We start from the raw sequence: 27,867 nt of genomic DNA on the forward strand, positions 1-27,867 counted from the left end.
GCCACAAACTAGCAGTAGTCCGCCCCCTTTGAGCAGTACCAACCAACCGCTCATGCGAGCAGCGCATCCCCTTTCTTGCTCCTTTTTTTTGTCCTCCGGTCACAAGTTTTTTTTTTATTTTTAACCTTTGTCGTGCATTAGAGTGTGTGTGTGTGTGCAGGCGGTGTGTGCGGTGTGGCTGGGATCGCTCTGCCATATTTATTACTGGTCCCCGCCCCCCCTCCACCACCCTTGGGGGTGGTGCAGCCCTACTATCTAGCGCATCCCTCAACCCTTACCCCCACCCCTTCGTGATCTGCCCTATCACGGCCATCACGCTCACGGGAAACAGCTCTCAGCTCGACTCATTCCTTTCTTTCATGCCCCACACCCTTTACCCACGCACACCGAAAAAAAAAAGCACACACACACACACACACACACACATCATCGAATTTTCATCATTCTCGCACGAATGCGTTTTCATGTTATTTAAGCATTACACGACACGACATGAGCAGATGACGGAATAGGAGAAGAAGGAGAAGGATGAGGTAGAGGGCGGGGAGCGGGGTCGGGAAATTCGAGCGTGGAGAGGGGGGGGGGGAAGCTATCGGGAGTAGGGAGTCTTCCCAGGGCTCCTTCCGTGGTTGACGATCAGACAACCGGCAGCAGCAACAACCAGGAGGCTTCCAGCCCCACCTTCCGGCTTTAGCCTTCCTCCACATTGCCCTCCCACAATACCACCGTCACCGTGCCGTGTGTCCGGGGGAGATTATTAGGTAAGAAACGATCGGTCGCTCGCTCGCTCGCTCGCTCGCACCCCGTTTCCGAGACGTTTCCGATTTCGCGAAGCAGAAGCAGGCTCTACACCACTAAGCAGGGAACGTCGGAGGGAGGGAGAGAGAGGGAGGGAGCGCTGAATTAGCTTTTAATAAACGTTAGTGCTACGAGATAGTGTTTACACACCAGGTACACCCGGGGGTTTGGGACTTTGTCTACAATTATTTACACGCCGAACGGTTTATCGCGGTAACTCATCATCATCTCCTTCAATATTGCTATTTGCGCAAGTTTGCTCCTTGCAGATTGCATGCAGAGAAGAGGGGGAAGGGGGAAAAGCTCTCCGTCCTCTCCCCGTCGCTCTTCCACATTCCGCAAAAACCAGTCCAGCATCAGCGTTGCCTACTTGTAGGCGTATTGGCGGCCAAATCGAACTCTCTCTCTCTCTCTCTCCCTGGCGCGCGCGTGCGCGTGCGCGCACGCCCGTTATTCCCTTCTCAGCTTGTTAGTAAATCGTAAATTTTTACGCGCTCAATCGATGCCACTCCGATTCCGTGGCAGCGTGGTAGCGATTGTCCAACAATCGCGTGACAGCCGCAGGATCGACAACCCCTCAACTCAACTCAAGCTTCAAGTCAAGGTCGTAAAGGAAAGAGGAAAAAGATGGGCTGGTTAACGGTTCCACCACCGCTCGCCTTTTGCCGACTAACCTACTTACGGGCCCGACAGTCATGACGATTTCATGTGGCGATGCGGTGCTCACGCGATACCACCCCCCCCCCCCCCCCCGGGGCCAAGCCACCATACGAGCCGTCACTACCAGCAGCAGGCTATTTGGCATGGCTCTCGGTACAGCACCAGCACCAGCCAGGCAGCTAGCTAGCCAGCTAGCCAGTCTGCAGCCAGGTGTCGTCCAGGAAGCGGCCCTCCAACGCGTCTTCAAGCTGAGTTCCGGCCGGGCCGAGGCGGACCTGTTGGGTGCGTTGGCGCGCTTCACCTACTTCGATCGGTGGTCGGATGAGCAGCGGCGTGACTGCTGCCACCGGGCCCACATCCGCCAGTACGAACCGGACCAGACGGTGTTCGTCGAGGGGCAGGCACCGGTCAACTATGCGCACTTCGTGCTGAGCGGCGAATGCGGGCTGCTGCAGTGCCTGCGCTTACTACGGTACCATGACCCTCGCACGCCCGGTACCGCCCGGTACCGGCTCACCCGGGCCCTCCCGATCGAGGACGAAATTACGCGCTTCCACCGCCGACGTCGTCGCTGTCTGCTCGCCGCGGACTGGAGTGCCGGGGATCCGGAAACTGTCCCGGAACAGCAGCCACTACCACTAACAACACCACCACCACCACCACCACCCCAGGAGGATGATACTGAAGAGTGCAGTCGGTATGGGTGAACGCTAAACCGGGGGATTTGTTGAACACTCTGCTCCTAAGCGCGCCACCTCGCCACCCGTTCTTTTCCCGTAGGTTTTCCCACCTGGAGACCGGTACGGGACAAGCGGGCACCGAGCATCACTTCTTCGATCTCGCTACGTACAGCCGCGGCTCGGTGTTCGGCATTGGGGAGCACATGGTCGACCGGGTGGTGTTTGCCCGCAGCCGCGTCCAGTGTCTGCTGATACCGCGCTACTGGCTGCTGGAGAAGCAGCAGAACCGCGGCAACGTCTGGCACCGTATCCGGATCTTTCTCGAGCAACGGCAACCGTCGCGCGACCGGCTGTTTCGGCACTTTCTGTTCGAGCTCCGGTGGCACCGCTATCGGCGCCAGCTCGTCGACGATCACGTCACGGTACATGCGCCGCGGCACCTACCCCAGCTGCGCGACGTACCGCTCGTTTGTCGCATCGAGGAGTACGACGTCGAGCCCTTCCAACCAGCATAGAGAGAGAGAGCGAGAGAGAGAGAGAGAGCGAGAGAGAGAGAGAGAGAGAGAGAGAGAGAGAGAGAGAGAGAGAACTAAACACGGTAACACCGAGGCAGGATACTGGTCATTCACTAGGCTTTACTGACCACCTGGGGCGGGGTAGCTTAAACATATGTAAACGCACGCCTCGCTTGCGTATATGTGTGTGCGTGTGTGTAACGAGTGTAAGTGTGGATGTACATGCATGCATGTGTGTGTGTGTGTGTGTGTGTATACAGATATCGACAAACTAGCGGGGCTAATGCTGGGCACTAATAAAGGAGCAGAACATGGAGCAGGAGCAACAGAAACATCGGACGCGATGCGCGATTCGCTGGTTCCTAGCTGGCTACCGGCGCCGGTGGTGACGCAGCGTACGGTGGGGGCTCGTTTAGCTCCTGCAGTTCGATGAGAATCGGATGACAGCCAATGCTAGCCTCGAATTGATCTGCCACGGGAAAAGAAACAGAAGAACGAGAACAGATAATACACCGGTTGGTCTAGACGTGTGTGTGTGTCGTACCCTCGCGCCGCCACTTACCGAAGGTAATTAATCCTAAATTGTGCGTGTCCGCCTTGGCAAACAGCTGATCGCACTGGGTGCGTGTGATGGTCGACAGATGCTGCACAGCCCGGTACAACCCTTCGCTGGACACTCGCCACCGGTCGGTGCTGTAAAGCTGCAATGCAATGGGGAAGGTAACCTGCTTTTAGCCGAAAACCGAACGAGCAGTAGCCTAGTACTTTACGTCGTACTTTACCTTGAACAGCTGCTGCAGCAACGCCAGCTTCGGGCTGCCGATAGTGCTGAGGAAAAGGGCCAACAGCAGATACTGCCGCATGTCGATGGTGTCCGTGCGTCGATGCGGCTCGTTGTCCTGCGTACGAGGGGCAAAGGAAGCGCGTGAGTTTGGTTAGCCATGGGAAGCCCCCGGGGTACCTACTTTGGTAAAGATCTGGAAGAGAATCCGCGCGGAGTCATCGCCGGGTGGGATCCGTAAGCTCGTCGCAAACGCGTCCAACGTTAGGTGCGCGTTCCGCTCGGTGAACGGTGCCTCACGTTCGAGCAGCTGCCGTTCGACCGCACCATCGCTGAGGCTGAGCCAGCGGCGCATCTTGGCGATATCGTGGCTCCACGCGTAGTACGGCATGCCGATCGCGATCATGTAGTTCATCAGGCGGCAATCGTTGTAACCGTGGTCGGTGCCGGGTATGCCAAGCGAGGCGGCGATCCGGTCGCGCACGTTCCGCGCGTACAGCTTCGCATCGTTGCGCTCGCGCTCATCCGGATAGTAGACCGGCAGGAAGTTGATCTCGAAGCCGGTGTGCAAGGTGGTTAGGGTACGCCACAGTAGCACCGGCCTGTAACGACAGAGCGAGCATGAATAGTGTGTGTGTGTGTGTGTGTGTGTGTGTGTAGGGCTATAGGTTCAGGAGCACTTACACGCCCGGTCCTTCCCACGTCCACGAGACCGTATTGAGCGGGTTTGTGTAGCGAATGGCGACCGGTTGCACTGGTAGGCCGGGCCCGAACGCGCCCGGCTTGAACTGGACCACCGCCTTCCCGTTGCTGCACGTTCCCTCCGGGAAGATCAGGATCTGGGGCCAGTCCTCCTTCGAAATGACGCGCTCGACGATGAGGTGGCGCGTCAGGTGCCGCGAGTTCGGATCCTCCCGGCACACGTAGATCGGCTGCGTGATGTCGATGATCTCTGCAAAGCATGCATCAAGCAGGCAAATCAATGACAAAGCGTATCTGATGGGTATGGCTGGTACCTAGCACCGGTGCCGATCACTTACTGCCTATCAGCGGTAGGTCGGCCGCCTTACTCTTCGCTACCACGGTCGATGGTCCGCAGAACGCGACGACGATCGAATCGAACAGGCTGTAGTGAGGCCCGACGACCACCAGCGGGGCCTCCCGCGGTGACGCACACTCGCCATTCACCTTGATGTAGTGGAACGAACCGAACGCGTACAGGGCCCGCATAGCCAGCGCCGTCAGCTCGCGCATCTCCCTTGTTTTAGGTGGTGAGAATGGTGAGGCGAAGGGGAGAAAAGAGGGGACATTTTAGGCACGATCTTCGAAGCTCCCCCACCTCCACACCCTTGGGGGCCAAGCCGCGCATACAAAGTAAAATGATAAAAATAATGTTAAATGGTAGTTTTAACTTAACAAATGCCCCCCTTCAACCTTTTACACACCATTAGAGCTGAATACATTTAACGAATTACATTAATGACTTTAAGGAGAGCTATCAAGGAGCCCGGGGGGGGGGGGGGGGGAAGGTCTTTGCTAATGACAAATCAATTTTATCGTGTGTTTCAGTTGCTGGCACATTCCAACGGTTATTTAACCGCAAAAAAATTAAAAATCTTGGCCCCAGAAATTATGCAATTTGCGCCCCTTACGACTTTGCAACCTGCCGCACCGGACACCCTTAACGATTATTGGTTACTTCAGTTAGTCATCGTTCCGATCATGGGAACGCATGGGAACGTTCAATAGTCCCGGGCTTGACCTGCCATAACCTCAACCGCAATTATCCACGACGCCATTCAGTGTAACGACGCCACCGCAAGTCAGTGCTATGCTGCTGTTTTATTTGCTTTGGGTGCAATGAAAATTGAGGATCACATGCCAGATCCTGTGGGTAGCGTGTGTCTGCGTGTGTCTGTATGTGATACAGTATGAGCCAATACGAGCGACTAGATAGGGATCGCACCTTCAACAACAGATGCAGACCATCGACGGTTTTCTTCGACAAAGAAAGAGAGAAAGAAAGAGAGAAAGAGAGAAAGAGAGAGAGAGAGAGAGAGAGAGAGAGAGAGAGAGAGAGATAATCCGAGAGAGCGCAAGAGTGCGGATTTCCCATCGAGTATATGGCGCTCGCTTTTCCTTGGGTGTGCAATCGCCTTGAACCAAAACGATGATGCGGACGCGGACAGCAACATCGCCTGGCTGGCATCTGGGGCTGTGTTGTTGAGCTGGTGTTCGTAGTGGTACAAGGTTAGAAGAGGAACGGAGGATCGGAGATAGGGGGTTGGGCAGGGTAGGGAAAGCCGGTTTTTTTACATCTCAGCAGACCTTACTACGCCCCACATTGGCTGACGATGGATCACGCCACTTTGGCAGCCAAACAACCTACATTCCGCTCTCTCGCTTATACTTTCTCACTGCCTCTCTCTATCTCTCTTTCTCTGAGTGCGTGTAGACAACCCAAAACGCACATGTTCTGCTGTGGCGACATACTCAACGGCGATAAGGGTCGTCGCCGTCGCCGCCGTCGCCGCCGCCGATGACGTATACCTCTGACTCGGAAGTAAAGATAAGCTACTACTCTCGCTACCTAGGTTGTGTGTATGTGTGTGCGCACGCGAGCAGAAAACTGCGTGACCGATAGCGCGGCCGGTATAAAGGTCACTGGACAGTCGGCTGATCGGTTTCGCGCGCAATCGCACGCCAGCCCCTCCTTTACTGTTCCTCTTACCCCGGCTCTGAAGATGCCTGCGACTCATCACGTGCGCGTGCTACCTACCGTCGCCAGCCGGATATGGGTACGGAGCGGCGCTCCTTGTCCGTCAGTCCGTACAGTCCAATCGAGGCGAATATCCACGCCACCACCAAGCACACGCCCATCAGTACCGCCCGCACCGGCAACACGAAGATCGTCATCAGGTAGGTCTACGGTAGGTAAGGCAAGCAAATCAAATCGGAATCCATCGAGCCAACGAACCAGCGAGCCTCCCGAGGATGCCCCTTACCTTCAGCTTCTCCCACGGATCGGTCAGATCGAGCCGCAGGACGAACGGGTTAACGTACTCGTCCGCCCGGATGCGGCGTTCGCTCGCCGGCCCATCGACTACCGATGCTGACGCGGTTGCCATCGCCGATCCGGGTTGATTGTGACGATGGTTTTCGGTGTTGATCACGATAGATCGGGATGGTTGATCGAGCGGAGAGAGAAGTTCCGGTTCCGGCTCACCCCGGAGTCTAGCACGTGTTTTCTGTTCGACGGCGTTCAAGCTCCACGCACAACACTACACGACACACATGCACACACGCAAGCGCATATACACCCACCACACGTCTGGATCGCGTCACTGGTCTCAAGTGAGTCCGAAAGAGTTTGTTATTACGGATTGACGTGCGGTTTTTAAAACCATATACATACACGCACGTACACACAGACACGTGGTTCGATCAAGAAAAAGGGGGGAAAACCCATTAAAGTGCCAACGTCTTGGCTGAACCCGCGGCACCACAAACGGGCGACAACGACTTTCGAGCCACCTCGCGTAGCTTCACTGCTCAACTGGCTTATAAACTCGAGCACGCCATACAAACGCGATCAGATCACCCTACCACGCCGCACCACTCACTATGCTCGGGGTCGAGACGTTGGCGAAGTTTCGTGGTTTGCTGCTATAAATATCAGGAACAACGCCTTCTCGCTCGCGCTCTATCGCTCGTTACCTTCAGTGTTATTGCTGCTGCTACTGCTGCCGCTGCTGAACCTTAGACTTAGACGACAACAAAACCGGCCCCCACAAGAATCCACACGGACGTCAACACCGAAACACCGAAGGTTTTTCCGCTGTCTCATTTTTCTCAGCTTCTACTTGGCTGCGGTCAACTTTATTTTCCTCTAAATGGATATATGTATACATATATGTGTATGTATATATATCTAATATATCTTCTTTCTGTTTCGCTTTTGTGCCTTGCAACCAATACTTTTCCTTCCCCTGTTTTAACCATAAGTACAACACAGACGCAGACATACTCGAATCAACACTTAGTCTGCCAAGCCCCTGATAACCGGGATCCGGGCCCCCGCAAGAACAGAAAGGGGCAAACAACATACTGGCTGCTTCGACTACTGCATGGCGCTCACTCTGACTCGACAAACTAAATAAATACAGATTGCGCGCGGCTGTCCCTGCCATTTCTCTCTCTCTCTCTCTCTCTCTCTCTCTCTCTCTCGCTCTCGCTCTTCCTTTTCCTATTTAATTTTTTCTGGTGTTCTACCCGTGTTCATGTACTCGGTACAGCCTCGGTACAGCCGTAGTGTGCTACCCTTCGCTTTCGCGACCTACGCGATACGATCCTCTACGTTGAAACAACATACATACATACCTTCATACATACATGCACACTTGTATAAAATCCAAACACACCGGTAGATACAAGCGCACACAGCGACAAAACCAACTTATAACAAGGATACGCGCTTAAAAGGCGAAAAACCATCACATGCCGAACCTCCACCTACTTCTCTCTCTCTCTCTCTCTCTCTCTCTCTCTCTCTCTCTCTCTCTCTCTCTCTCTCTTTATCTCGCGAACCATTCGTGCCACCGTCACGGAAATCGGTCAGATTCAAAAATAAATGTTAAAAGTTAAAACATATATAAAGAAACAGCCAATGATTGAGTTGATTTTGGTTTTTTAATCCTCATTACATTTCATTTCATCCAGCAGGAACTCCGATATCCTTGCCAATTTTGCTTACCAGCCCAAATTGCAAAAGAATTCAATGAGAACGCTCTAGTGCGTCCTTTCCGGCATTCCTATCGTGTACAGGGCGACACAACGATACGACGTCACATCCTTCTGCCGCTGAATCGCTTAGGTTAAATTTTACTAGGTTTTTCTGCGTACAATCTTCTTAGCCTTCTATTGTGCTTTGTATTTGCTAATGGATGTTTGTTTTGCTCAACTATTCTGCTGCAAGTGTACGACTTGACCTTTGGCCCGATGCGTTTGCGTATTACTGTTTGTCCTCAGCCGGGTGTCTAAATTTTTCCTATGATTATGGCCAAATTGTGCTAGCCCCGTCGCTTTTGCATGTTTGTGTTTGGTTTTTTCTTTGTTTTCAAACAATGTTCATATTTTTTTTGGTTTTTATCTGTTTGTTATCGATTCCGATACACACTGGAAGCTTGGAACGTCCGGCAGCGCTTACCAACCAATTAACCACGGCAACACAAAAACGAAATAAACAGTATGGGCAACGCTATACAAACAACTAAAACACTGGCACTTCTTCACTTGAGAATTAGGACCATAGGGAGTTTATAAAATAAAAAACGCTCCAATAGAATGCGCGCTCGAGAGAAAGGCGAAACGCCTGTTGCGTTAAATCTATTGCTTTTCGGTGCCTGTGTGGAACAAACGGCTTGTGCGTGTTTCGTTCTGTGTTGTTTGCGTTTACTTCAGGTTAGTGGTTAGATTTTAGGGGTGGACTAGCCTGGTGGCTTACCCAAGACCAACAACTCACCCGAGCGGTGACCCTAAAACAATTGAGCAAACAGCCCACGTAGGAAACTCAGTCTACCTCAGTCAGCACTGAGTGTTATGTGCCGTTTGTTGCTTTAAATAAGTTAACTTTTACTAGTGTATGATTGGACGAGTATTATGTTTCGAGTGGCCGGGCTCGAAGAGCAATCCTTGGCTGGTAGAGCATTTCTAAGTAGCCTTCCTTAAGTACGCAGAGAATCACAAAAGAGTTTTAGCCACAATGAGATTACTTTGAATGGAGAAACGTGTAGGTGTGTAGGTGAACTGATTGATAAGGTTAAGAGCAGCTTCCCCTACTTCACAACAAGTACTAGCTGTCTCTCGAATTACGATCGATCAAATCAATCAGTGGTTCGGCACAAAGCATGTATACACATGCTCTACATACACAATGAAAAACACATTCTTATTTGCACACACAAAGAAAAATTAAAACCAGCAAACGTACGTTGAACGCAAAAACGGGTAGAGTGGAGAGTTCTAGCAACGGTATACCGATGGATCGGGTCACGGCTAGGGATGATTGAGGCAAGCCGGATACCGTTTTCTCTGGCATTATCAACCTTAGCCCAGTCGAAGGTTGTTGGGATCGTTGTTCTTCTGCAGCTTCCTCTGCAGCGGATGCTGTTCGATGGCCGCACAGAATTGTTCTGCCAAACAAGAAAAAATCAAGCCCATTGAATTATGCAACGCTAACCTGCTAGCCACACCAATATAATCGCAATTATGCTCACCAAAGTTTATCGTTCCACGGTTTTGCGCATCGCTGGCAAAGAATAGAGCGTCAACATCGGCGTGAGAGATCCGTACCAGATACTTCAACGTGTCATACAGCCTTTCGCGGTCCACGCACCCATCTACACCGTATAACTGCAAAAGAAAAGGATGCCAGGGATTACCTCTGCGACCTATACAAAAAAAATATCCGAAGGGAAGGAACACTCACCTGAAATAAGGCTTCCACATACTGCAACTTCGGTGTGTAAAGCGTGATAAGGAAGAGGGTCAGCAATAGATACTCTCTGAAGTCGATAACAGTGCCGTTGGAGGTCTGCGGATAGAGCATGAAAACAGTGTAACGGAAACATTCCAATCCCCCAATAAAACCATCAACTATTAGCGTAACAGACTCTGCTCTGCTCTGCTTTTGCTCACCTTGAGAAATATCCTAAACAGACCGACGGTCGATTCATCCTCAGCGTCAATCTGCAGACGATTGGCAAATTCCTCAATCGTGACGTAGCTGTTCCTATCATTGAATTCACGCTCCAGGCGCACGATGGACATTTCCGGGTTACGCTGGTCCAAGCTGTTATAAGAAAGAGAAAAAGAGGCACAGAGAGAGAGAGAAAGAGAGAGAGAGAGAGAGAGAGAGAGAGAAAGAGGGAGAGATTGAGAGAGAGAGTCATTAGAGTAAAGCGGTACAGCGGTCGCTGGAGTGCGATCCACCCACCATAGCGTTTTGCGCAGCTTCTCAATGTCAGCACTGGAGGCCGCGTACGGTAGGTGCACATTTTTCACGAACGTCATTAGCTTGCAGTCATCAAAGGTGTAATCGGAGATCGGTATGTCCAGGGCCCGAGCCATCAGGTTGCGGACGTTGCGTGCATACAGCTTCGGATCCGCCTTCTCCTCCTCGCTCGGATAGTACACGGGAAGAAATTCGATTTCGCAGAACGTGTGAAACTGAGTCAGTGTGCGCCACAGCAGTTGGATGCTGTAGAGTGCGAAAGAATGAAAGAAAAGCGTCAGTAAAAGAGAGGCGCAGATTTATTGCGCAACTTACGCATCCGGTCCCTCCCAGGTCCAAGTGACGGTATCGATTTTGTTTGGGTAGCGCATCAGCACAGGCTGAATCGGGACGCCCGGATAGAAGGCGCCCGGTTTGAACTGGATCAGAGACGTCCGGTTGGTACAGGTACCCTCCGGGAAAATCAGTATCTGGGGCCAGTCCTCAGGTGAGTTGGCCCGCTGTATGATCTCCCGGATCGTACTCTGGCGTGAGTGGGGATCCTCGCGGCACACGTAGATCGGTTGCGCATAATCGATTAGCTCTAGGGCGGGACATTCGGGAGTTGCATCAGAGCGAAACCGGAAGGGCCAGCACAGCGGAGGCACAAAATACAGCAGGAAGAAAGACAAAACAAGAAAAGGCGTTACATCCGATTTCAATCGACATGCGATGCGAGTAGCAGGTTGCATGGGAGCACACATATTATCTGTCTATCTCTGTCACTCACACACGACTACGCCACGTCGCAAGGATCAACGAGAATTAACTCCACACACGCACATCTACATACACACACGGACACACATGTACAGGTGCAGCAAACTACACTGGCTGCTCGGTTGTAGGGATCTGTGAAGGGGGTCTCCGGACGGACGGAGAATGGAGTTTCCTCGATGTAGTGAGTAAAACCCTAGCAGTTGATATGGGACAGTGAGGACGACAGATGCTGGATTGTTTGGAGTGGAATTGGAATGGGTGGGATATAGAAATGATAGGGTGGGAGGAGGGATCCAGTGATCAAACTTTATACCGACGAGGGACGGACATAAAAGACATTTAAAACAGTGTGAGCGAGGTAGCAAAGAAATATGTGAAGTGGGTTAAGAGAGAGAGAGAGAGAGAGAGAGAGAGAGAGAGAGAGAGAGAGAGAGAGAGAGAGAGAGAGAGAGAGAGGGAGGAAGGGAGAGAGAGAGACAAAGAGACAAAGAGAGAGAGAGAGAGAGAGAGAAAGTAGAGAGGTGCGTGGTGATGGCGGTGAAATAGTGAGCAAAGATGCGATTTGACGATGAGGACACTTACTCCCGAGATTGCGGTCGGCGTTCCGCACCAACGGACTGGCCAACCCGGTCAAGTAGATGATGACCGCATCGAGGAAGGAGCTGTGCGGCGATACGACTAGCACCGGCGCCTCGTGGCGTGCCGCCTGCTGACCATGGATCGTAATGCCGAGTCCAGCACACGTGTACATCAGTACAGCGAACTCGCTCAGCAGCAGCTTCATGCGCCTGTTTGCATTGCATGCGGCGAACCCGGCAAACCGAGGAGACGGTGGTGGGATGGGGTGGGGTGGGGTCAAATTTAGTAGATGATCAAAGTGTGTTAGGGGGATTGGGGTAGGAGCAGGACAAGGATCGAATGCTCGGTGCCGTGGTCGGTAGTGGTAGTGGTCATGGCGTCCAGAGATCGTCGCGCGGCAGCGTCCATAAGCGCGTGTCGTCGTGGTCGGGGTTGCGTAGTCACCATGGTCATCGTCACGTACAAACATGCAATGATGTATGTGTTGATTGGTGTGTATGTGTATGTATGTATGTGAGTGTTTATGAAGAGAGAGAATCGATTGCCAGCATCGTGTGTGCGTTCGGTTGAATCGATCGGTAACGGGACGATGAAAAGTATGGGGTGGCGGTAATTGAATAAAACAAATTGAAGGCGATAGGGGGAAAGAAAGGAAGAAGAGTGGAAATGGGAAATGTCGATGCAAGGCACCACACATCGAAAGGAAAACGGATTCGAAAGAATGTATTGCATTAGAGGAACCAACAATAGCAGTCCCCAACCGAGAAGGAAATGAATAGCGTCAGCAGGACAACGCATTCCACCAGGAAGAACAAAACAGATTAAGCAAAAACCAAAATACAACAGAGAAAAATATAACGCAATACAAAGAGAGAGAATGAGAGATAGAAAGAGAAAGAGAGAAAGAGAGAGAGAGAAAAGAGAGAGAGAAAGAGAAGAGAAAAAAGACAAAAATGAGAAATGAAATGAGTACCGTAGGGGTAAAGATGAGGTTTAAGACGTGAATTAATACGATGATGATGATGATGATCAAATGAATGTGTGACACACGATCATGGTATCTTCGCGCCAGTACTACCACCGTAGTGATTAGATTGATAATAAAGCGATCTGCTGTAGCGTCAGTACGTAGGCGAACAGCAGACACAGACCATATACGAGACACAGAAAACAACAGAGCATTTCATTGCCGCGTTGTCATGACCGTATGGTGGTAGTTGGGTGAAGCTGGGTTTTGGCCTGCTTATGATGCTGGATATCAGTATCGTGCACTTTTGGTGCAATGTCGAATGCGCATCCAAAATGTTTTACTTCTTTAGCGCGACCGAAAGAAACCATTTCAAGCAATAGGTAATACAATTGGCAAGGAAGGAATGGTAATGTTAGTGTCTTGGTATGTTTGTATATAAATATAAACGATGACGGTAAAGCGAATCGAATTGCCATTGTAGGCGCTGATGAGATGCGAATGCAGATCCGGCGGCTCCAACATGGAACCGGACCCACAACACACAACTCAAGCACGCAAATGCACAATGCACGCCTTTTCTTCCGCTCGATACAAATCCTAATCGATCGTATCGCGTCGCTTCGGTTTATTTATAATACGCGTCGCGCTGAGCCGCGAATTTCAGCAGACGGCTGCGGTTTGCGCCACTACGCGACGTCAGCAAAATGCGAGGTCAGTCGACGTTTACGCAAACGGTGTTTGTGAAGGGGGCAGCAAACAAACAGCCAAATTTGGAACCATCCAGAGTGCTGGACTGGACGCATTGCCCCCGCCGAGCAAGCTCGATGAACCTTGACGGCGGTGACGGTGCGCCGCCGCAACGGTGGGAATCCTAGGCCCACAGAAACACGCACATATCAGCACAATCCAACCACCAGGTGCAGCACAGTAAATTGGCATGTTGTTAGTTTGTTTGTTTTGATAATGATGATGATAATGATGCTTATGCTGAACATGCAGGATCAATGCAGGCCTGGTTGTACAGACGAGCTAAAGTCATCAAACGAGGCGTGTGAGAGGTAGTAGCGCTAGTAGCCTAGGGATACGCATGCGGAACTGATTTACGCAGTGCAATGATTCCAAATCACAGTGCAGCTCAACCATGTTAGGAGATCTGCAATTGAAATTGTTTTCGATATCCCGTGCACCAACATCACCCCTGAACGTATCCCAGTCCGATTCCTAACAACTAACCCCGGATTAGTAGATGGTACGTGATGCGGAGGTTAGATGAGTTAGTCACGGACCAAACAAAACAAAAAAAAAACACACGACCCCTAGCATACGCGCTGCTGTAGACGTGATGCGTCACATGATAAGAACAACTTCGCGCGAGACACACTTTTCGTCCCATCTGCGTTCCTGCCCCGTCGCGCTATCAGCGATGCCGTTTTTGTGGGACTTCTGCGGAGGGAAAAATGTGGGTCGGAGTTGTTCGCGCTTGCGGCAGTGCAAGGACCGCAAGACGCCAGAGCGAAAGCCGTGAAATGATGGAGAATGGAGCGAGCGAGCGAGTGATGCTGTGAGGATGGAGGGGCGCGAAGGGGAGCCAAATGAAAGGATGATGCATGATCTAGGCAGTGTACGAACGATAGGGAGGCCTTGCATACTATACAGGGTGCAAAAGGATTTGCGCAGGGCAGCCGTATGCGACCGTTGCATCCGCGTAGTCAATGTCGTCTTCGTCGTCGTCGTCGTCGTCGTCGTCGTCGAGTTGTCGGGTGCTAACAGTTATAAATTTTAACAGGGTTTGTTCGTCACCCGGAGCAGGGGTTTCACTTTCGAGCTTCAACGCTGTACAGCTGCTGCTGCTGCTGCGGCTCCTTGTTGGATGTTGACCCACTTTTCGCTCAGATGGCAATGCCATCTATGCAATGCGCAACCGACGGTCGGAATGCACATCAAGCGTAAGCGGTGAGAGGATAGTGGGGAGGAGAGAGGGAGCGATGATGCGATGAGGACCGCTTTCCCGGTTTGTTATTGTTGGACTCCGATAATGGACCGGATTGTCTTCCATTGTCCATTTCTCCTGCTCGAGAGGTTCAACCTCTGCTAGCCTGAGTGAATTGGCCAGTACCAGGAAGCCTGACGGATGCTTCCAGAGGAACTAACCAGATAAAATGAGCTCCGAAGCAGTAGATTCGGGCCTTTCGCACAATACCAATCCCTACCCTAGTCTTGAGGAAGAGACCGATAGCCACGCACAGAACGGATACATCGGAAGGGAAACCAGTAGTTGCAGTATGGGTAGGCGTGTTCCGTATGTTGTGTGTGTGTGTGTGTGTGTGTGTGTGTGTTCTCGCATAATTCTTCTCGGATCATGCCCCCAATGATGGTGCGTTCGAGCGCGCGAAGCCGTTGCGTTTGCGAGAAGAGAGTGACAGAGTGAAAGAGAACAGCGCTCCCTAACACTGCACAGGGCTGAACCACCTACTTCCGAAAAATGGCAGCGAAGCCGTCTCGTACTTGGCGACGACGGCCGATGGGCCGAACAGGACGACGCAGATCGAATCGTAGAAGGCGGTGTGAGGCGCGACGCAGATCACCGGTGCCTCCTTCGGTGACGCCCGGACGCCCTTGTAGCGGATGAAGTTGAACGAGCCGAACAGGAACAGTGTGCGCATCACCACGGCGGTAAAGTGTCGCAGCTGGCTGCACACGGAGTACACGGTGCGTCCGGCAATGGCGCCACACACACACACACATACGCGCGCGGGCGTGCACATATATTGAAGGGTAGAGGAAAGCAACAAAAAAACAAAAAAAAAAACAAGCGCAAAATTAATCACAACCGTCGGAACACTTAAGCATTCCGTGTTTTTGCGAGGGGGAAGGAAGTACTGGTTGATCGATGATCGTGTTGATTTTTATCGTCAGATCCGGGATCAGACGGAAGAGCGGTTAAATTACTCCGGCTAGCACAAGGAGCGGCACCGTCATACCCAACGCCTCTCGCGCCTCCATTTAAACAATAGATACCTAGAGTATATATACAAAGTATTGCCGGCATTGTGCCCGAGACAAACTGTCGCGATATTAGTCGATTCGCCCTTCGGTGCAGGGCGCTAGTGGTTAGCGAGGGTTAGTTACATTTGTTGTCCGCGACACAGCACATACAAAAGGTGGAGAAAATCTTCTGGATTGATGTTAGACCGATGAACTCTGGCTGGATGGCTCAGCCAGCACGGCGAAAGCGAATCCAATTCAACGTGACAAAGGGCAACGCCAACCAAGAGTTTCTCCTTAATTTTCTCCAAGATTAGTACCCACTATGTCGCCGTAGCGTCAATCAACCCAGCAGGACGCTCCTGCGTGACGGTAGCAGCCTCCTTGCTCTCGGTATTCGCTCGCTCTCTGAATCTATGGGACCTGGATTTTATTGTCTGTACGAGCTCGATAAAGCAAAAAAGGGCCCCAGTTCGATTTACTTTTTAACGGTTCAGCCTTCCGGGAGCAACAGGTACATCGGCACATCGGTTTGGTATCTAAAAGTGATCACGTCGTTTACACCGAAACAGGATAACAAAGGTAATAGGGAGTTTATCTACTACTTCCCCTGTAAATACACTCACAGTAAGGTTCCCGTTCCCCAGAATTGGATCGTCCCTTTCATCCGTTTTCCCGCGGAAATGCGGATACTCACCGCCGCCAACCAGTGAGCGGTTTCGTACGTAGCTCCTCAGTTGATAGGCCGTACAGGCCGATGTTGGCGAGGGCCCATGCCATCACCAGGCACACCAGTATCAATATCACCCGAAACGGTAGCAGGAAGATGGTGAGCAGCGCAGTCTGTGGAGAATAGAGAGAAACAGAGATAGAGAAAATGGGTGAGAGGATGCGAGCGAGCTATGATCTGCTGGATTCCTGAGCTGCGCGATCGAAAAGATGGCAATTTCCCTCAATGCCTGAATGTTGTAGTGCGGGAAGGGGGGGGGGGGGGGGGGGGAGGCGTTCATGGGAGGATATCCAAAGCCAGATGTAAAGTCAACGGTAGCTAAAAATAGCGTAACATTCGAGTGTGCCCTCTAACTTTGGCCTGTTCCGAAATGATCCGGATCTGGTGATCGACGGAAGGGGGGAGATTAAGTGGTGCGCTGGTTTCTCCGATCCGAGAACATGTACTATGTTGTTCGACCCTACCTTAAGTTTGTCTATCGGATCGTCCCAGACGAGCTTGTGTACGAACGGGTTGACATAGTGTATCTCGGCGGGAGCATTGCCGGCCGCCGAGGCCAATGTTTTTGTAGTTATTGTCGCCGTTGCCGTTGCCGTTGCCGTCGTTGTCGTCGTGGTCGTCGTGTCCGCATCCCGTTGATTGTTGCTTCGCGAAGGTTGACGCGCTGGATGCTGCTGTTGCAATGGCTGGCTGGTTATGGTGCGTTGCTGTTCCCCATTGTCATTGCTACCGCTAGTCGCTGCCGCGGCCTGGGCCTGGGCCGCCGTTTTTGGTGCTCGCTGTGACACGGTCGCCATTGCTGCGCACACGCCTACGATGGCTGCACGCACGCACGTCCCAACGCACGCAAATCAACAAAAGGTCCGCTCAACCGGAAACCGGAAATGGTGCACCCCAAACAGCCGACAGCAAGCAACCAACCACTCGCTGTGTTTCGGCAGCTAGCCAGCTAGCTGCCCAAGGTGGGTACCGCGCTCGCTACGACAGCGCACGCCCCCCGTCCTCCCGTTTTCTGATCCACCACACCGTACTTTGCCGTTGTCACACGTCACCAAACGTTTCTTTTTTCTCTTTGCACTCGCAAACACTCCACCGAAACTTTAACTTTCAGTCGCACTACTGCTTGGATCGTCACCCGCTCACTCGTTCGCTCGCCCTCTCGCTGTCTCTTTCGCTGTAGCGCTGTGGTCTATTGCGTTCCGGCAAATTGGCGAGTTGGCACCAACGCGATTTTGGGGATGATCCGGACTGGCCGGAGAACGCTGGTTGGCTAGCTAGCGAGCTAGACCCGATGAGCAGACAGACTTTACAGCTATCGTGCACACTTTCTCCGTGGCACGCGCGTCCACTTGGCTGACACTTTCTTCTTTCGTCGACAAGCCGCGTGTTGTTTATGGAAGCTGCGAGCGTCGCACCACCGACCTATAATATCTGCAATCCACCACACACTACCACGCAAACGTGCTTAAGGGTGGTCCACACGCTGCGATATCAGTGCTATTTGTATCTGCGCAAATAACAAACGAAATGAGATCGAAACAATCGGCGGAGCGTCCACACGTACCGATGCGATTTGCTCAGATCGAAATAGCAGTGAAATCGTAGCATCGTATGGACGACACTTTATGCTTTTGCGCACAGCAACGAGTGCGAGAGAGATAGAAGGACCGGATGATATCCAAGTGACGCGTAGGGAGAAGGGAAACAAAATATATCGTAACAGAGATATATCGCTCTCTATCTTTTTGTCTATCTCTTCTCACTCTCACACATGCCGATTCGCCATTTGGAAACTCGCAAAAGCTGGCTGATATCTACTCAACCATTTGCCCCGTTTATTGTTTTGCAATCCCGCCTGCTGGTGCAAAAAACGGGCGAAAAATGTAACACTGCTCTAGCAGGCGGATTTAATTATGCTACGTTTCTATATTCCTTCTATAGTTTGTTTTATTCCTACATGTTCACACTCTACCAAGCACACAATAGGGCACCAACACTACTATCTCACGTTAATTTTATCTTCATCCAGCATTATCCTCCCGAGCGCACCGGTGCGAAAGGCCTTGAGCATCAGCTTGGCCGCTGCGACGACATCGGGCCGGATGGCCACTGTGCCGTCCAGCTGCTTCATGCGGATCGTTTTGCCATGATGCACGGCGCCGCCAACTAGGGCCTCCGCAATGGAATCGGTCGGTTCAGTTAGGCCAAGCAGTTCGACGTACCGGAAATTCTGCTGCTTGTTAAGCAAATAAAGCAGATAGTCCGCGATTAGCTCCTCGCCAACGAGATGATCCTGCAAGCACGATACCAATGCCAGCCGGAGCCCCGTCTCTGTGTCGCCGATGTTCGGCTGCAGAATGCCGGGCGTGTCGAGCAGGTAAACCGATGGGTCTTGGCTGATTCGAATACGGTTCAGGACGCTCCGCGTTACTCCGGCCAACGCACCGACCTGGCTAGCACCCTTCCGATGGAGGTGCCGGTTCCGCAACGCATTAATCAGGGACGATTTGCCCACGTTTGGCACGCCGATGATCATGATGCAGAAATCCTTCTCCGTGGCGCGATTGTACCTGTCCGAGCCGCAGATGAGCTCCTGAGCGAGCGGAACCACCCGCCTCACACCACTGCAGTTCCTACGACCGATAGAGCAAAGAGAAGCAGGGTGAAACAATCACATCGAGCGGCCGCTGCCGTGACCCCAAAAATACGATCCAGCACACTCACTGGTTTTTGCAATTGGTGAAAATAATGTTCTCCGTTTCGCCGTCCTGCTGCCTCAACCGTTGCAGTATCGCATCTGCAGTCCGCCGTTCGATCAGATCCTGCTTGTTGAGCACAAGGATGTGTGGCTTGATACCGCTAACCGTGGTGCGAAAGTCTTTGTTGCGGCCGGTTAGCGGAATACGTGCATCGTGCACCTCGATCACACAGTCGATCTGCTTCAGTTTCTGTTGCATCTGCTTCATGCCCTTTCCCATATGGCCCGGGAACCAGTTGAGCAGTTCACGCGGTACCGCCGGAAAACATGTACGGAAGCGACGCATTTTGAGGCTTCTGGCAATTATCCTGTGGCACCCCTGTAATTATTAGGCACCTATTATATGCTTCCTTTGTTGGCAAAAAACGGGTTTGTGTAATCTGTATACCTACTGATGCGCCTAAATCGGATTGCCAAACTCTTTCCAATGGTTGCTGCTTGCTTTCGACCGAAAACGTTCAACCGGCACAATCAGCTTATCCCCAAACCTCCACACACGGCCTGATAATCACTATTTGTTTGTTCGTCAGCTGTTGTGACGTTCCGATCGCATAGTTCGTTCGTTTGGAATATCCAAACAAATTTAAGCACGGAATATAATTTTATTTTACAGCGAGTGGGTCAAACGAAACCATAGCATCGGCCACAGCATCTGATCGCGATCAGCTTAGCGTTAATTGGGCCAGAAAAAGAGCACAATCTGGGATTTCTGTGGTTTAAAATGTGTCCGTTTTTTTTTTTTTGCAACGACCTTAGTAACCAGTGTCAATGCGCGCTGTGGGCCCATCGCGTTTACGGGAAGGAGTTGTAGAGTTTGTTAAAAGTGTCAGTGCTCTCACCGTAAAGGAAATTCCAGTCTCGAATCTCATCGTTAGCATTATCGGATTCTTCCCCGTCGTCGCTCAATCGAAAGGCGTATATTCGCCCGCGGTTTGCCAACAAATTATCGCCCTCTTGCAAATCCTTCGCACTCGCAGTGCCGCGAGCTGTCAAAGCTGCGCTGCGAACGGAGCGAAAGCTGTCAAACTCTGGTCATAGAGTCTCGCGCGCGGGGCCGGAGGTGTCGTCGTCGTCGTTGTCGCTGCGCTCCCAGAAAACGCAATCTTTTGCCCGTCGCCCAAAAACCTAGCCAGCCCACAGAAGGCCATGAGCTAACGCGCGCGTTCGCTGTCGAAAGTGCATCATTCGTCTCGTGCCGTTCTTGTGAAAGATTTGATTGTTGTGTGCGCGTGCCAGACGCGGGACTACCGGATCGGGAAGGAAAATCATCCGCGGGGTAAGCCCTTTTTTCAGCTACCGATGGTGTGTGGTGCCTGTTTGCAAGTCGCACAACAGCGCACACATCTTTTTTTCTTTTCTTTTTTACCAGCTGCGTGCACACAGAGACACGCACGCACGCCTCGCTTATTTACTGTGGCCGTTTCGAGGTACAGGGCCTCTCCTTGGCCAAGGCAAAGCAATCACCAGATCACGCACGAACGAGAAGTTTCTATCGTTGAAGGCTCATCTTTTTTGGAAACCTTCCCCTGGCCATTGTGTCGGGACCGGGCCAGCTAGGGCGAGACCTGCTGTGGTAGAATGTGGTAGAAGGCGGAACGTGCGTGCTACGCAATGACAAAAAAAGTCCAAGAAGCAAACAGCAGCGGCGCAATACCCAGGCCACATACGACGGACTAGTGAAGTGTTGGGGGTGAGGGTGCGGAGGGAGGAGATGTATAAGGTAGAGGGAGAATGCGAGCAAGTGAGAGGGATGGTGAAGTGGCAGGGTAGTAGTCGTCGGCGATACAATTGTTGCTGCTGCTGCTGCTGCTACGCGATTCCAGCCATTACTCGCGTAGCCGCCTGTTTGTCGCCTAAATTTCCAAATCGGTGTCCTGCTCGAAGCCATTTTGTCTGAATATGTCACGAGCAGCTGCTGCGTGTGGTTTGTGCCATTTTGCGTGCGTATGCGTGATTGTGCTCGTGCTCCTGCTGGTGCTCTGTGTGTGTGTTGATAGGGAGAGTTAGGTTGTTGCAGCAGTGGTCAACTAACTAAAGTAAGTATTGGCACCGGAAAGGTTAACGGAAGTGGTCACAGGATAGCAGGGCATTACAACAAAAAATAGAAAAAATAGGGAAAAAAGAATAGCAGCGCCAGCACCCCGGCTGGAAAACAGAAGGCTGCGCGATTCGCTGCTCCTCTTGCCTCCACCCCCCACCCCTCACCCTAAAAAAATCGGACATCGACGAGCTGGCCAAAGAGCAAGGTTAGGAGAAGTTGCAATCTATGCTCTTGCTACAACCCTCCAGCGACACCGGCCCGGGGTGCGTGGTGCGTATTTAGAGTGAAGTACGTTCTTTTGTCTTCTGTGTCGTGCTCCTGGTCGTTTACCTTTTGTCTCAGCATTTGTTTAGCAAATCAGCACGCAGCAGGAGCGACACACGAAAAATTCTATGCCCAAAAATGGGCATAAAAGAAATCGAAGGCGCAGTAGAAAGCAACGAAAGGCAACGGCGACTGCGATCGATCGTTCGACTTTTCTAACTCGCGCGCGTCTGGCTTTCTTTTGTTCCGTGTCCCGCCAATCACGGCGCGCGTACACACGCACACGTTGCACACACGCACAGGCTCGCCAAAAATTCTATCCCGCATGCATTCTTCTGTTAACACGCGCCGAGAGCGGCAGCAAGTCCACGTTCTCCCCGGGTGCCAATTTTCATTTCGGCGCCGAAGTCCAGAGTTGGTCGCACCACGCGCGGTGATGGCTAAGAATTTGATCGATCGAAACCGCGCCGGCGGCATGCGCCATGTAGTGATAACTCGAGTATGCGCGAGTGTCCCAGTACTGTTTTCAGTGGTTTGTGTTTCAATGGTTTGTTTTTTTTCGGGTAGATTATAAGGACCCGGTGGTCCCTGGTGGATCCTGGCGCGTTATGCGCGTGTGATTTATCCCTTATTGCGTGCATATGCGTGATTGTGCTCGTGCTCCTGCTGGTGCTCTGTGTGTGTGTTGATAGGGAGAGTTAGGTTGTTGCAGCAGTGGTCAACTAACTAAAGTAAGTATTGGCACCGGAAAGGTTAACGGAAGTGGTCACAGGATAGCAGGGCATTACAACAAAAAATAGAAAAAATAGGGAAAAAAGAATAGCAGCGCCAGCACCCCGGCTGGAAAACAGAAGGCTGCGCGATTCGCTGCTCCTCTTGCCTCCACCCCCCACCCCTCACCCTAAAAAAATCGGACATCGACGAGCTGGCCAAAGAGCAAGGTTAGGAGAAGTTGCAATCTATGCTCTTGCTACAACCCTCCAGCGACACCGGCCCGGGGTGCGTGGTGCGTATTTAGAGTGAAGTACGTTCTTTTGTCTTCTGTGTCGTGCTCCTGGTCGTTTACCTTTTGTCTCAGCATTTGTTTAGCAAATCAGCACGCAGCAGGAGCGACACACGAAAAATTCTATGCCCAAAAATGGGCATAAAAGAAATCGAAGGCGCAGTAGAAAGCAACGAAAGGCAACGGCGACTGCGATCGATCGTTCGACTTTTCTAACTCGCGCGCGTCTGGCTTTCTTTTGTTCCGTGTCCCGCCAATCACGGCGCGCGTACACACGCACACGTTGCACACACGCACAGGCTCGCCAAAAATTCTATCCCGCATGCATTCTTCTGTTAACACGCGCCGAGAGCGGCAGCAAGTCCACGTTCTCCCCGGGTGCCAATTTTCATTTCGGCGCCGAAGTCCAGAGTTGGTCGCACCACGCGCGGTGATGGCTAAGAATTTGATCGATCGAAACCGCGCCGGCGGCATGCGCCATGTAGTGATAACTCGAGTATGCGCGAGTGTCCCAGTACTGTTTTCAGTGGTTTGTGTTTCAATGGTTTGTTTTTTTTCGGGTAGATTATAAGGACCCGGTGGTCCCTGGTGGATCCTGGCGCGTTATGCGCGTGTGATTTATCCCTTATTGCGTGCATATGCGTGATTGTGCTCGTGCTCCTGCTGGTGCTCTGTGTGTGTGTTGATAGGGAGAGTTAGGTTGTTGCAGCAGTGGTCAACTAACTAAAGTAAGGATTGGCACCGGAAAGGTTAACGGAAGTGGTCACAGGATAGCAGGGCATTACAACAAACAAAAATTAGAGAAAATAGGGAAAAAAGAAAAGCAGCGCCAGCACCCCGGCTGGAAAACAGAAGGCTGCGCGATTCGCTGCTCCTCTTGCCTCCACCCCCCACCCCTCACCCTAAAAAAATCGGACATCGACGAGCTGGCCAAAGAGCAAGGTTAGGAGAAGTTGCAATCTATGCTCTTGCTACAACCCTCCAGCGACACCGGCCCGGGGTGCGTGGTGCGTATTTAGAGTGAAGTACGTTCTTTTGTCTTCTGTGTCGTGCTCCTGGTCGTTTACCTTTTGTCTCAGCATTTGTTTAGCAAATCAGCACGCAGCAGGAGCGACACACGAAAAATTCTATGCCCAAAAATGGGCATAAAAGAAATCAAAGGCGCAGTAGAAAGCAACGAAAGGCAACGGCGACTGCGATCGATCGTTCGACTTTTCTAACTCGCGCGCGTCTGGCTTTCTTTTGTTCCGTGTCCCGCCAATCACGGCGCGCGTACACACGCACACGTTGCACACACGCACAGGCTCGCCAAAAATTCTATTCCGCATGCATTCTTCTGTTAACACGCGCCGAGAGCGGCAGCAAGTCCACGTTCTCCCCGGGTGCCAATTTTCATTTCGGCGCCGAAGTCCAGAGTTGGTCGCACCACGCGCGGTGATGGCTAAGAATTTGATCGATCGAAACCGCGCCGGCGGCATGCGCCATGTAGTGATAACTCGAGTATGCGCGAGTGTCCCAGTACTGTTTTCAGTGGTTTGTGTTTCAATGGTTTGTTTTTTTTCGGGTAGATTATAAGGACCCGGTGGTCCCTGGTGGATCCTGGCGCGTTATGCGCGTGTGATTTATCCCTTATTGCGTGCATATGCGTGATTGTGCTCGTGCTCCTGCTGGTGCTCTGTGTGTGTGTTGATAGGGAGAGTTAGGTTGTTGCAGCAGTGGTCAACTAACTAAAGTAAGGATTGGCACCGGAAAGGTTAACGGAAGTGGTCACAGGATAGCAGGGCATTACAACAAACAAAAATTAGAGAAAATAGGGAAAAAAGAAAAGCAGCGCCAGCACCCCGGCTGGAAAACAGAAGGCTGCGCGATTCGCTGCTCCTCTTGCCTCCACCCCCCACCCCTCACCCTAAAAAAATCGGACATCGACGAGCTGGCCAAAGAGCAAGGTTAGGAGAAGTTGCAATCTATGCTCTTGCTACAACCCTCCAGCGACACCGGCCCGGGGTGCGTGGTGCGTATTTAGAGTGAAGTACGTTCTTTTGTCTTCTGTGTCGTGCTCCTGGTCGTTTACCTTTTGTCTCAGCATTTGTTTAGCAAATCAGCACGCAGCAGGAGCGACACACGAAAAATTCTATGCCCAAAAATGGGCATAAAAGAAATCGAAGGCGCAGTAGAAAGCAACGAAAGGCAACGGCGACTGCGATCGATCGTTCGACTTTTCTAACTCGCGCGCGTCTGGCTTTCTTTTGTTCCGTGTCCCGCCAATCACGGCGCGCGTACACACGCACACGTTGCACACACGCACAGGCTCGCCAAAAATTCTATTCCGCATGCATTCTTCTGTTAACACGCGCCGAGAGCGGCAGCAAGTCCACGTTCTCCCCGGGTGCCAATTTTCATTTCGGCGCCGAAGTCCAGAGTTGGTCGCACCACGCGCGGTGATGGCTAAGAATTTGATCGATCGAAACCGCGCCGGCGGCATGCGCCATGTAGTGATAACTCGAGTATGCGCGAGTGTCCCAGTACTGTTTTCAGTGGTTTGTGTTTCAATGGTTTGTTTTTTTTCGGGTAGATTATAAGGACCCGGTGGTCCCTGGTGGATCCTGGCGCGTTATGCGCGTGTGATTTATCCCTTATTGCGTGCATATGCGTGATTGTGCTCGTGCTCCTGCTGGTGCTCTGTGTGTGTGTTGATAGGGAGAGTTAGGTTGTTGCAGCAGTGGTCAACTAACTAAAGTAAGGATTGGCACCGGAAAGGTTAACGGAAGTGGTCACAGGATAGCAGGGCATTACAACAAAAAATAGAAAAAATAGGGAAAAAAGAATAGCAGCGCCAGCACCCCGGCTGGAAAACAGAAGGCTGCGCGATTCGCTGCTCCTCTTGCCTCCACCCCCCACCCCTCACCCTAAAAAAATCGGACATCGACGAGCTGGCCAAAGAGCAAGGTTAGGAGAAGTTGCAATCTATGCTCTTGCTACAACCCTCCAGCGACACCGGCCCGGGGTGCGTGGTGCGTATTTAGAGTGAAGTACGTTCTTTTGTCTTCTGTGTCGTGCTCCTGGTCGTTTACCTTTTGTCTCAGCATTTGTTTAGCAAATCAGCACGCAGCAGGAGCGACACACGAAAAATTCTATGCCCAAAAATGGGCATAAAAGAAATCGAAGGCGCAGTAGAAAGCAACGAAAGGCAACGGCGACTGCGATCGATCGTTCGACTTTTCTAACTCGCGCGCGTCTGGCTTTCTTTTGTTCCGTGTCCCGCCAATCACGGCGCGCGTACACACGCACACGTTGCACACACGCACAGGCTCGCCAAAAATTCTATCCCGCATGCATTCTTCTGTTAACACGCGCCGAGAGCGGCAGCAAGTCCACGTTCTCCCCGGGTGCCAATTTTCATTTCGGCGCCGAAGTCCAGAGTTGGTCGCACCACGCGCGGTGATGGCTAAGAATTTGATCGATCGAAACCGCGCCGGCGGCATGCGCCATGTAGTGATAACTCGAGTATGCGCGAGTGTCCCAGTACTGTTTTCAGTGGTTTGTGTTTCAATGGTTTGTTTTTTTTCGGGTAGATTATAAGGACCCGGTGGTCCCTGGTGGATCCTGGCGCGTTATGCGCGTGTGATTTATCCCTTATTGCGTGCATATGCGTGATTGTGCTCGTGCTCCTGCTGGTGCTCTGTGTGTGTGTTGATAGGGAGAGTTAGGTTGTTGCAGCAGTGGTCAACTAACTAAAGTAAGGATTGGCACCGGAAAGGTTAACGGAAGTGGTCACAGGATAGCAGGGCATTACAACAAACAAAAAATAGAGAAAATAGGGAAAAAAGAAAAGCAGCGCCAGCGCCCCGGCTGGAAATCAGAAGGCTGCGCGGATCGCTGCTCCTCCTGCCTGCAACCCCCCCCCTCCCCCTCTTCCTAAAAAAAATCGGACATCGACGAGCTGGCCAAAAAACCAGGTTAGGAGAAGTTGCAATCTATGCTCTTGCTACAACCCTCCAGCGACACCGGCCCGGGGTGCGTGGTGCGTATTTAGAGTGAAGTACGTTCTTTTGTCTTCTGTGTCGTGCTCCTGGTCGTTTACCTTTTGTCTCAGCATTTGTTTAGCAAATCAGCACGCAGCAGGAGCGACACACGAAAAATTCTATGCCCAAAAATGGGCATAAAAGAAATCGAAGGCGCAGTAGAAAGCAACGAAAGGCAACGGCGACTGCGATCGTTCGACTTTTCTAACTCGCGCGCGTCTGGCTTTCTTTTGTTCCGTGTCCCGCCAATCACGGCGCGCGTACACACGCACACGTTGCACACACGCACAGGCTCGCCAAAAATTCTATCCCGCATGCATTCTTCTGTTAACACGCGCCGAGAGCGGCAGCAAGTCCACGTTCTCCCCGGGTGCCAATTTTCATTTCGGCGCCGAAGTCCAGAGTTGGTCGCACCACGCGCGGTGATGGCTAAGAATTTGATCGATCGAAACCGCGCCGGCGGCATGCGCCATGTAGTGATAACTCGAGTATGCGCGAGTGTCCCAGTACTGTTTTCAGTGGTTTGTGTTTCAATGGTTTGTTTTTTTTCGGGTAGATTATAAGGACCCGGTGGTCCCTGGTGGATCCTGGCGCGTTATGCGCGTGTGATTTATCCCTTATTGCGTGCATATGCGTGATTATTGTGCTCGTGCTCCTGCTGGTGCTCTGTGTGTGTGTTGATAGGGAGAGTTAGGTTGTTGCAGCAGTGGTCAACTAACTAAAGTAAGGATTGGCACCGGAAAGGTTAACGGAAGTGGTCACAGGATAGCAGGGCATTACAACAAAAAATAGAAAAAATAGGGAAAAAAGAATAGCAGCGCCAGCACCCCGGCTGGAAAACAGAAGGCTGCGCGATTCGCTGCTCCTCTTGCCTGCAACCCCCCCCCCCTCCCCCTCTTCCTAAAAAAAATCGGACATCGACGAGCTGGCCAAAAAACCAGGTTAGGAGAAGTTGCAATCTATGCTCTTGCTACAACCCTCCAGCGACACCGGCCCGGGGTGCGTGGTGCGTATTTAGAGTGAAGTACGTTCTTTTGTCTTCTGTGTCGTGCTCCTGGTCGTTTACCTTTTGTCTCAGCATTTGTTTAGCAAATCAGCACGCAGCAGGAGCAACACACGAAAAATTCTATGCCCAAAAATGGGCATAAAAGAAATCGAAGGCGCAGTAGAAAGCAACGAAAGGCAACGGCGACTGCGATCGTTCGACTTTTCTAACTCGCGCGCGTCTGGCTTTCTTTTGTTCCGTGTCCCGCCAATCACGGCGCGCGTACACACGCACACGTTGCACACACGCACAGGCTCGCCAAAAA

The 27,867-nt window shown here is 51.8% G+C and overlaps 6 protein-coding genes across 12 annotated transcripts in view; 3 read left to right on the forward strand and 3 right to left on the reverse strand.

Moving 5' to 3' along the window:
* Positions 1 to 561, forward strand: part of LOC125950404 (putative uncharacterized protein DDB_G0271606) — a 15,746-nt gene extending 15,185 nt beyond the window's left edge. For both annotated transcript variants that reach the window (XM_049678410.1, XM_049678496.1), the window contains one exon: positions 1 to 561. This exon is cut by the window's left edge. The gene's annotated coding sequence lies outside the window, so the exon portion shown is untranslated.
* A 1,022-nt stretch (positions 562 to 1,583) lies between these two features.
* LOC125958327 (uncharacterized) lies at positions 1,584 to 2,655 on the forward strand. Its single transcript, XM_049691640.1, has 2 exons — positions 1,584 to 2,146; positions 2,188 to 2,655. The coding sequence occupies exons 1-2, from the start codon at positions 1,602 to 1,604 to the stop codon at positions 2,651 to 2,653; spliced, it is 1,011 nt and encodes a 336-aa protein (XP_049547597.1). The 5' UTR covers positions 1,584 to 1,601; the 3' UTR covers positions 2,654 to 2,655.
* A 79-nt stretch (positions 2,656 to 2,734) lies between these two features.
* Positions 2,735 to 6,577, reverse strand: LOC125953645 (lysophosphatidylcholine acyltransferase-like). Its single transcript, XM_049683341.1, has 8 exons — positions 6,440 to 6,577; positions 6,214 to 6,359; positions 4,475 to 4,692; positions 4,119 to 4,386; positions 3,619 to 4,036; positions 3,436 to 3,552; positions 3,216 to 3,354; positions 2,735 to 3,122 (listed from the first exon to the last, which is right to left on the reverse strand). The coding sequence occupies exons 1-8, from the start codon at positions 6,560 to 6,562 to the stop codon at positions 3,016 to 3,018; spliced, it is 1,536 nt and encodes a 511-aa protein (XP_049539298.1). The 5' UTR covers positions 6,563 to 6,577; the 3' UTR covers positions 2,735 to 3,015.
* Positions 6,578 to 9,483: 2,906 nt separating this feature from the next.
* LOC125953633 (lysophosphatidylcholine acyltransferase-like) lies at positions 9,484 to 17,963 on the reverse strand. Of its 2 annotated transcripts, XM_049683319.1 has the most exons (9): positions 16,934 to 17,963; positions 16,437 to 16,582; positions 15,228 to 15,445; positions 10,762 to 11,029; positions 10,429 to 10,692; positions 10,131 to 10,284; positions 9,922 to 10,026; positions 9,710 to 9,845; positions 9,484 to 9,625 (listed from the first exon to the last, which is right to left on the reverse strand). In XM_049683319.1, exons 1-9 carry the CDS (start codon positions 17,264 to 17,266, stop codon positions 9,540 to 9,542), a joined length of 1,710 nt encoding a protein of 569 aa, XP_049539276.1. In that variant the 5' UTR covers positions 17,267 to 17,963; the 3' UTR covers positions 9,484 to 9,539. The 2 variants fall into 2 exon arrangements, with proteins under 2 accessions (XP_049539276.1, XP_049539284.1); XM_049683327.1 differs by lacking the exons at positions 15,228 to 15,445; positions 16,437 to 16,582; positions 16,934 to 17,963 and adding an exon at positions 11,788 to 15,198.
* A 404-nt stretch (positions 17,964 to 18,367) lies between these two features.
* LOC125950011 (mitochondrial GTPase 1) lies at positions 18,368 to 19,881 on the reverse strand. 3 transcript variants are annotated; one of them, XM_049677577.1, is made up of 3 exons: positions 19,620 to 19,881; positions 19,194 to 19,546; positions 18,368 to 19,102 (listed from the first exon to the last, which is right to left on the reverse strand). In XM_049677577.1, the coding sequence occupies exons 2-3, from the start codon at positions 19,511 to 19,513 to the stop codon at positions 18,469 to 18,471; spliced, it is 954 nt and encodes a 317-aa protein (XP_049533534.1). In that variant the 5' UTR covers positions 19,514 to 19,546; positions 19,620 to 19,881; the 3' UTR covers positions 18,368 to 18,468. The 3 variants fall into 3 exon arrangements, with proteins under 3 accessions (XP_049533534.1, XP_049533544.1, XP_049533526.1); XM_049677587.1 differs by having other exon boundaries at positions 19,194 to 19,535; positions 19,616 to 19,881; XM_049677569.1 differs by having other exon boundaries at positions 19,616 to 19,880.
* A 358-nt stretch (positions 19,882 to 20,239) lies between these two features.
* The window catches only part of LOC125950030 (E3 ubiquitin-protein ligase ZNRF2-like), an 87,043-nt gene continuing 79,415 nt past the window's right edge, over positions 20,240 to 27,867 (forward strand). For 2 of the 3 annotated variants that reach the window (XM_049677628.1, XM_049677617.1), the window contains exon 1: positions 23,678 to 24,267. The gene's annotated coding sequence lies outside the window, so the exon portion shown is untranslated. Of the gene's footprint in view, positions 20,504 to 23,677; positions 24,268 to 27,867 lie in introns of those variants that run through there. The other variant, XM_049677598.1, reaches the window with a different exon arrangement.

Source organism: Anopheles darlingi, chromosome X (assembly GCF_943734745.1).
Source record: "Anopheles darlingi chromosome X, idAnoDarlMG_H_01, whole genome shotgun sequence".
In the NCBI taxonomy this organism is placed as follows: Eukaryota; Metazoa; Arthropoda; class Insecta; order Diptera; family Culicidae; genus Anopheles; species Anopheles darlingi.

What these genes read in the sequence shown, in the direction of transcription:
- LOC125953633 (XM_049683319.1), bottom strand. Translation starts at nt 17,266, where the DNA reads ATGGCGACCGTGTCACAGCGAGCACCAAAAACGGCGGCCCAGGCCCAG. An exon ending in TTCGCTGCCATTTTTCGGAA is followed by an intron (nt 11,030 to 15,227) that starts GTAGGTGGTTCA and finishes GTCCCGCCCTAG; the next exon opens with AGCTAATCGATTATGCGCAA. An exon ending in AAGCTGCGCAAAACGCTATG is followed by an intron (nt 10,285 to 10,428) that starts GTGGGTGGATCG and finishes TTCTTATAACAG; the next exon opens with CTTGGACCAGCGTAACCCGG.
- LOC125958327 (XM_049691640.1), top strand. Translation starts at nt 1,602, where the DNA reads ATGGCTCTCGGTACAGCACCAGCACCAGCCAGGCAGCTAGCTAGCCAG. An exon ending in CAGGAGGATGATACTGAAGA is followed by an intron (nt 2,147 to 2,187) that starts GTGCAGTCGGTA and finishes GGGGGATTTGTT; the next exon opens with GAACACTCTGCTCCTAAGCG.
- LOC125953645 (XM_049683341.1), bottom strand. Translation starts at nt 6,562, where the DNA reads ATGGCAACCGCGTCAGCATCGGTAGTCGATGGGCCGGCGAGCGAACGC. An exon ending in ATCCGTGGGAGAAGCTGAAG is followed by an intron (nt 6,360 to 6,439) that starts GTAAGGGGCATC and finishes TACCTACCGTAG; the next exon opens with ACCTACCTGATGACGATCTT. An exon ending in TTTAGGATTAATTACCTTCG is followed by an intron (nt 3,123 to 3,215) that starts GTAAGTGGCGGC and finishes TTCCCGTGGCAG; the next exon opens with ATCAATTCGAGGCTAGCATT.
- LOC125950011 (XM_049677577.1), bottom strand. Translation starts at nt 19,513, where the DNA reads ATGCGTCGCTTCCGTACATGTTTTCCGGCGGTACCGCGTGAACTGCTC. An exon ending in TTCACCAATTGCAAAAACCA is followed by an intron (nt 19,103 to 19,193) that starts GTGAGTGTGCTG and finishes TATCGGTCGTAG; the next exon opens with GAACTGCAGTGGTGTGAGGC.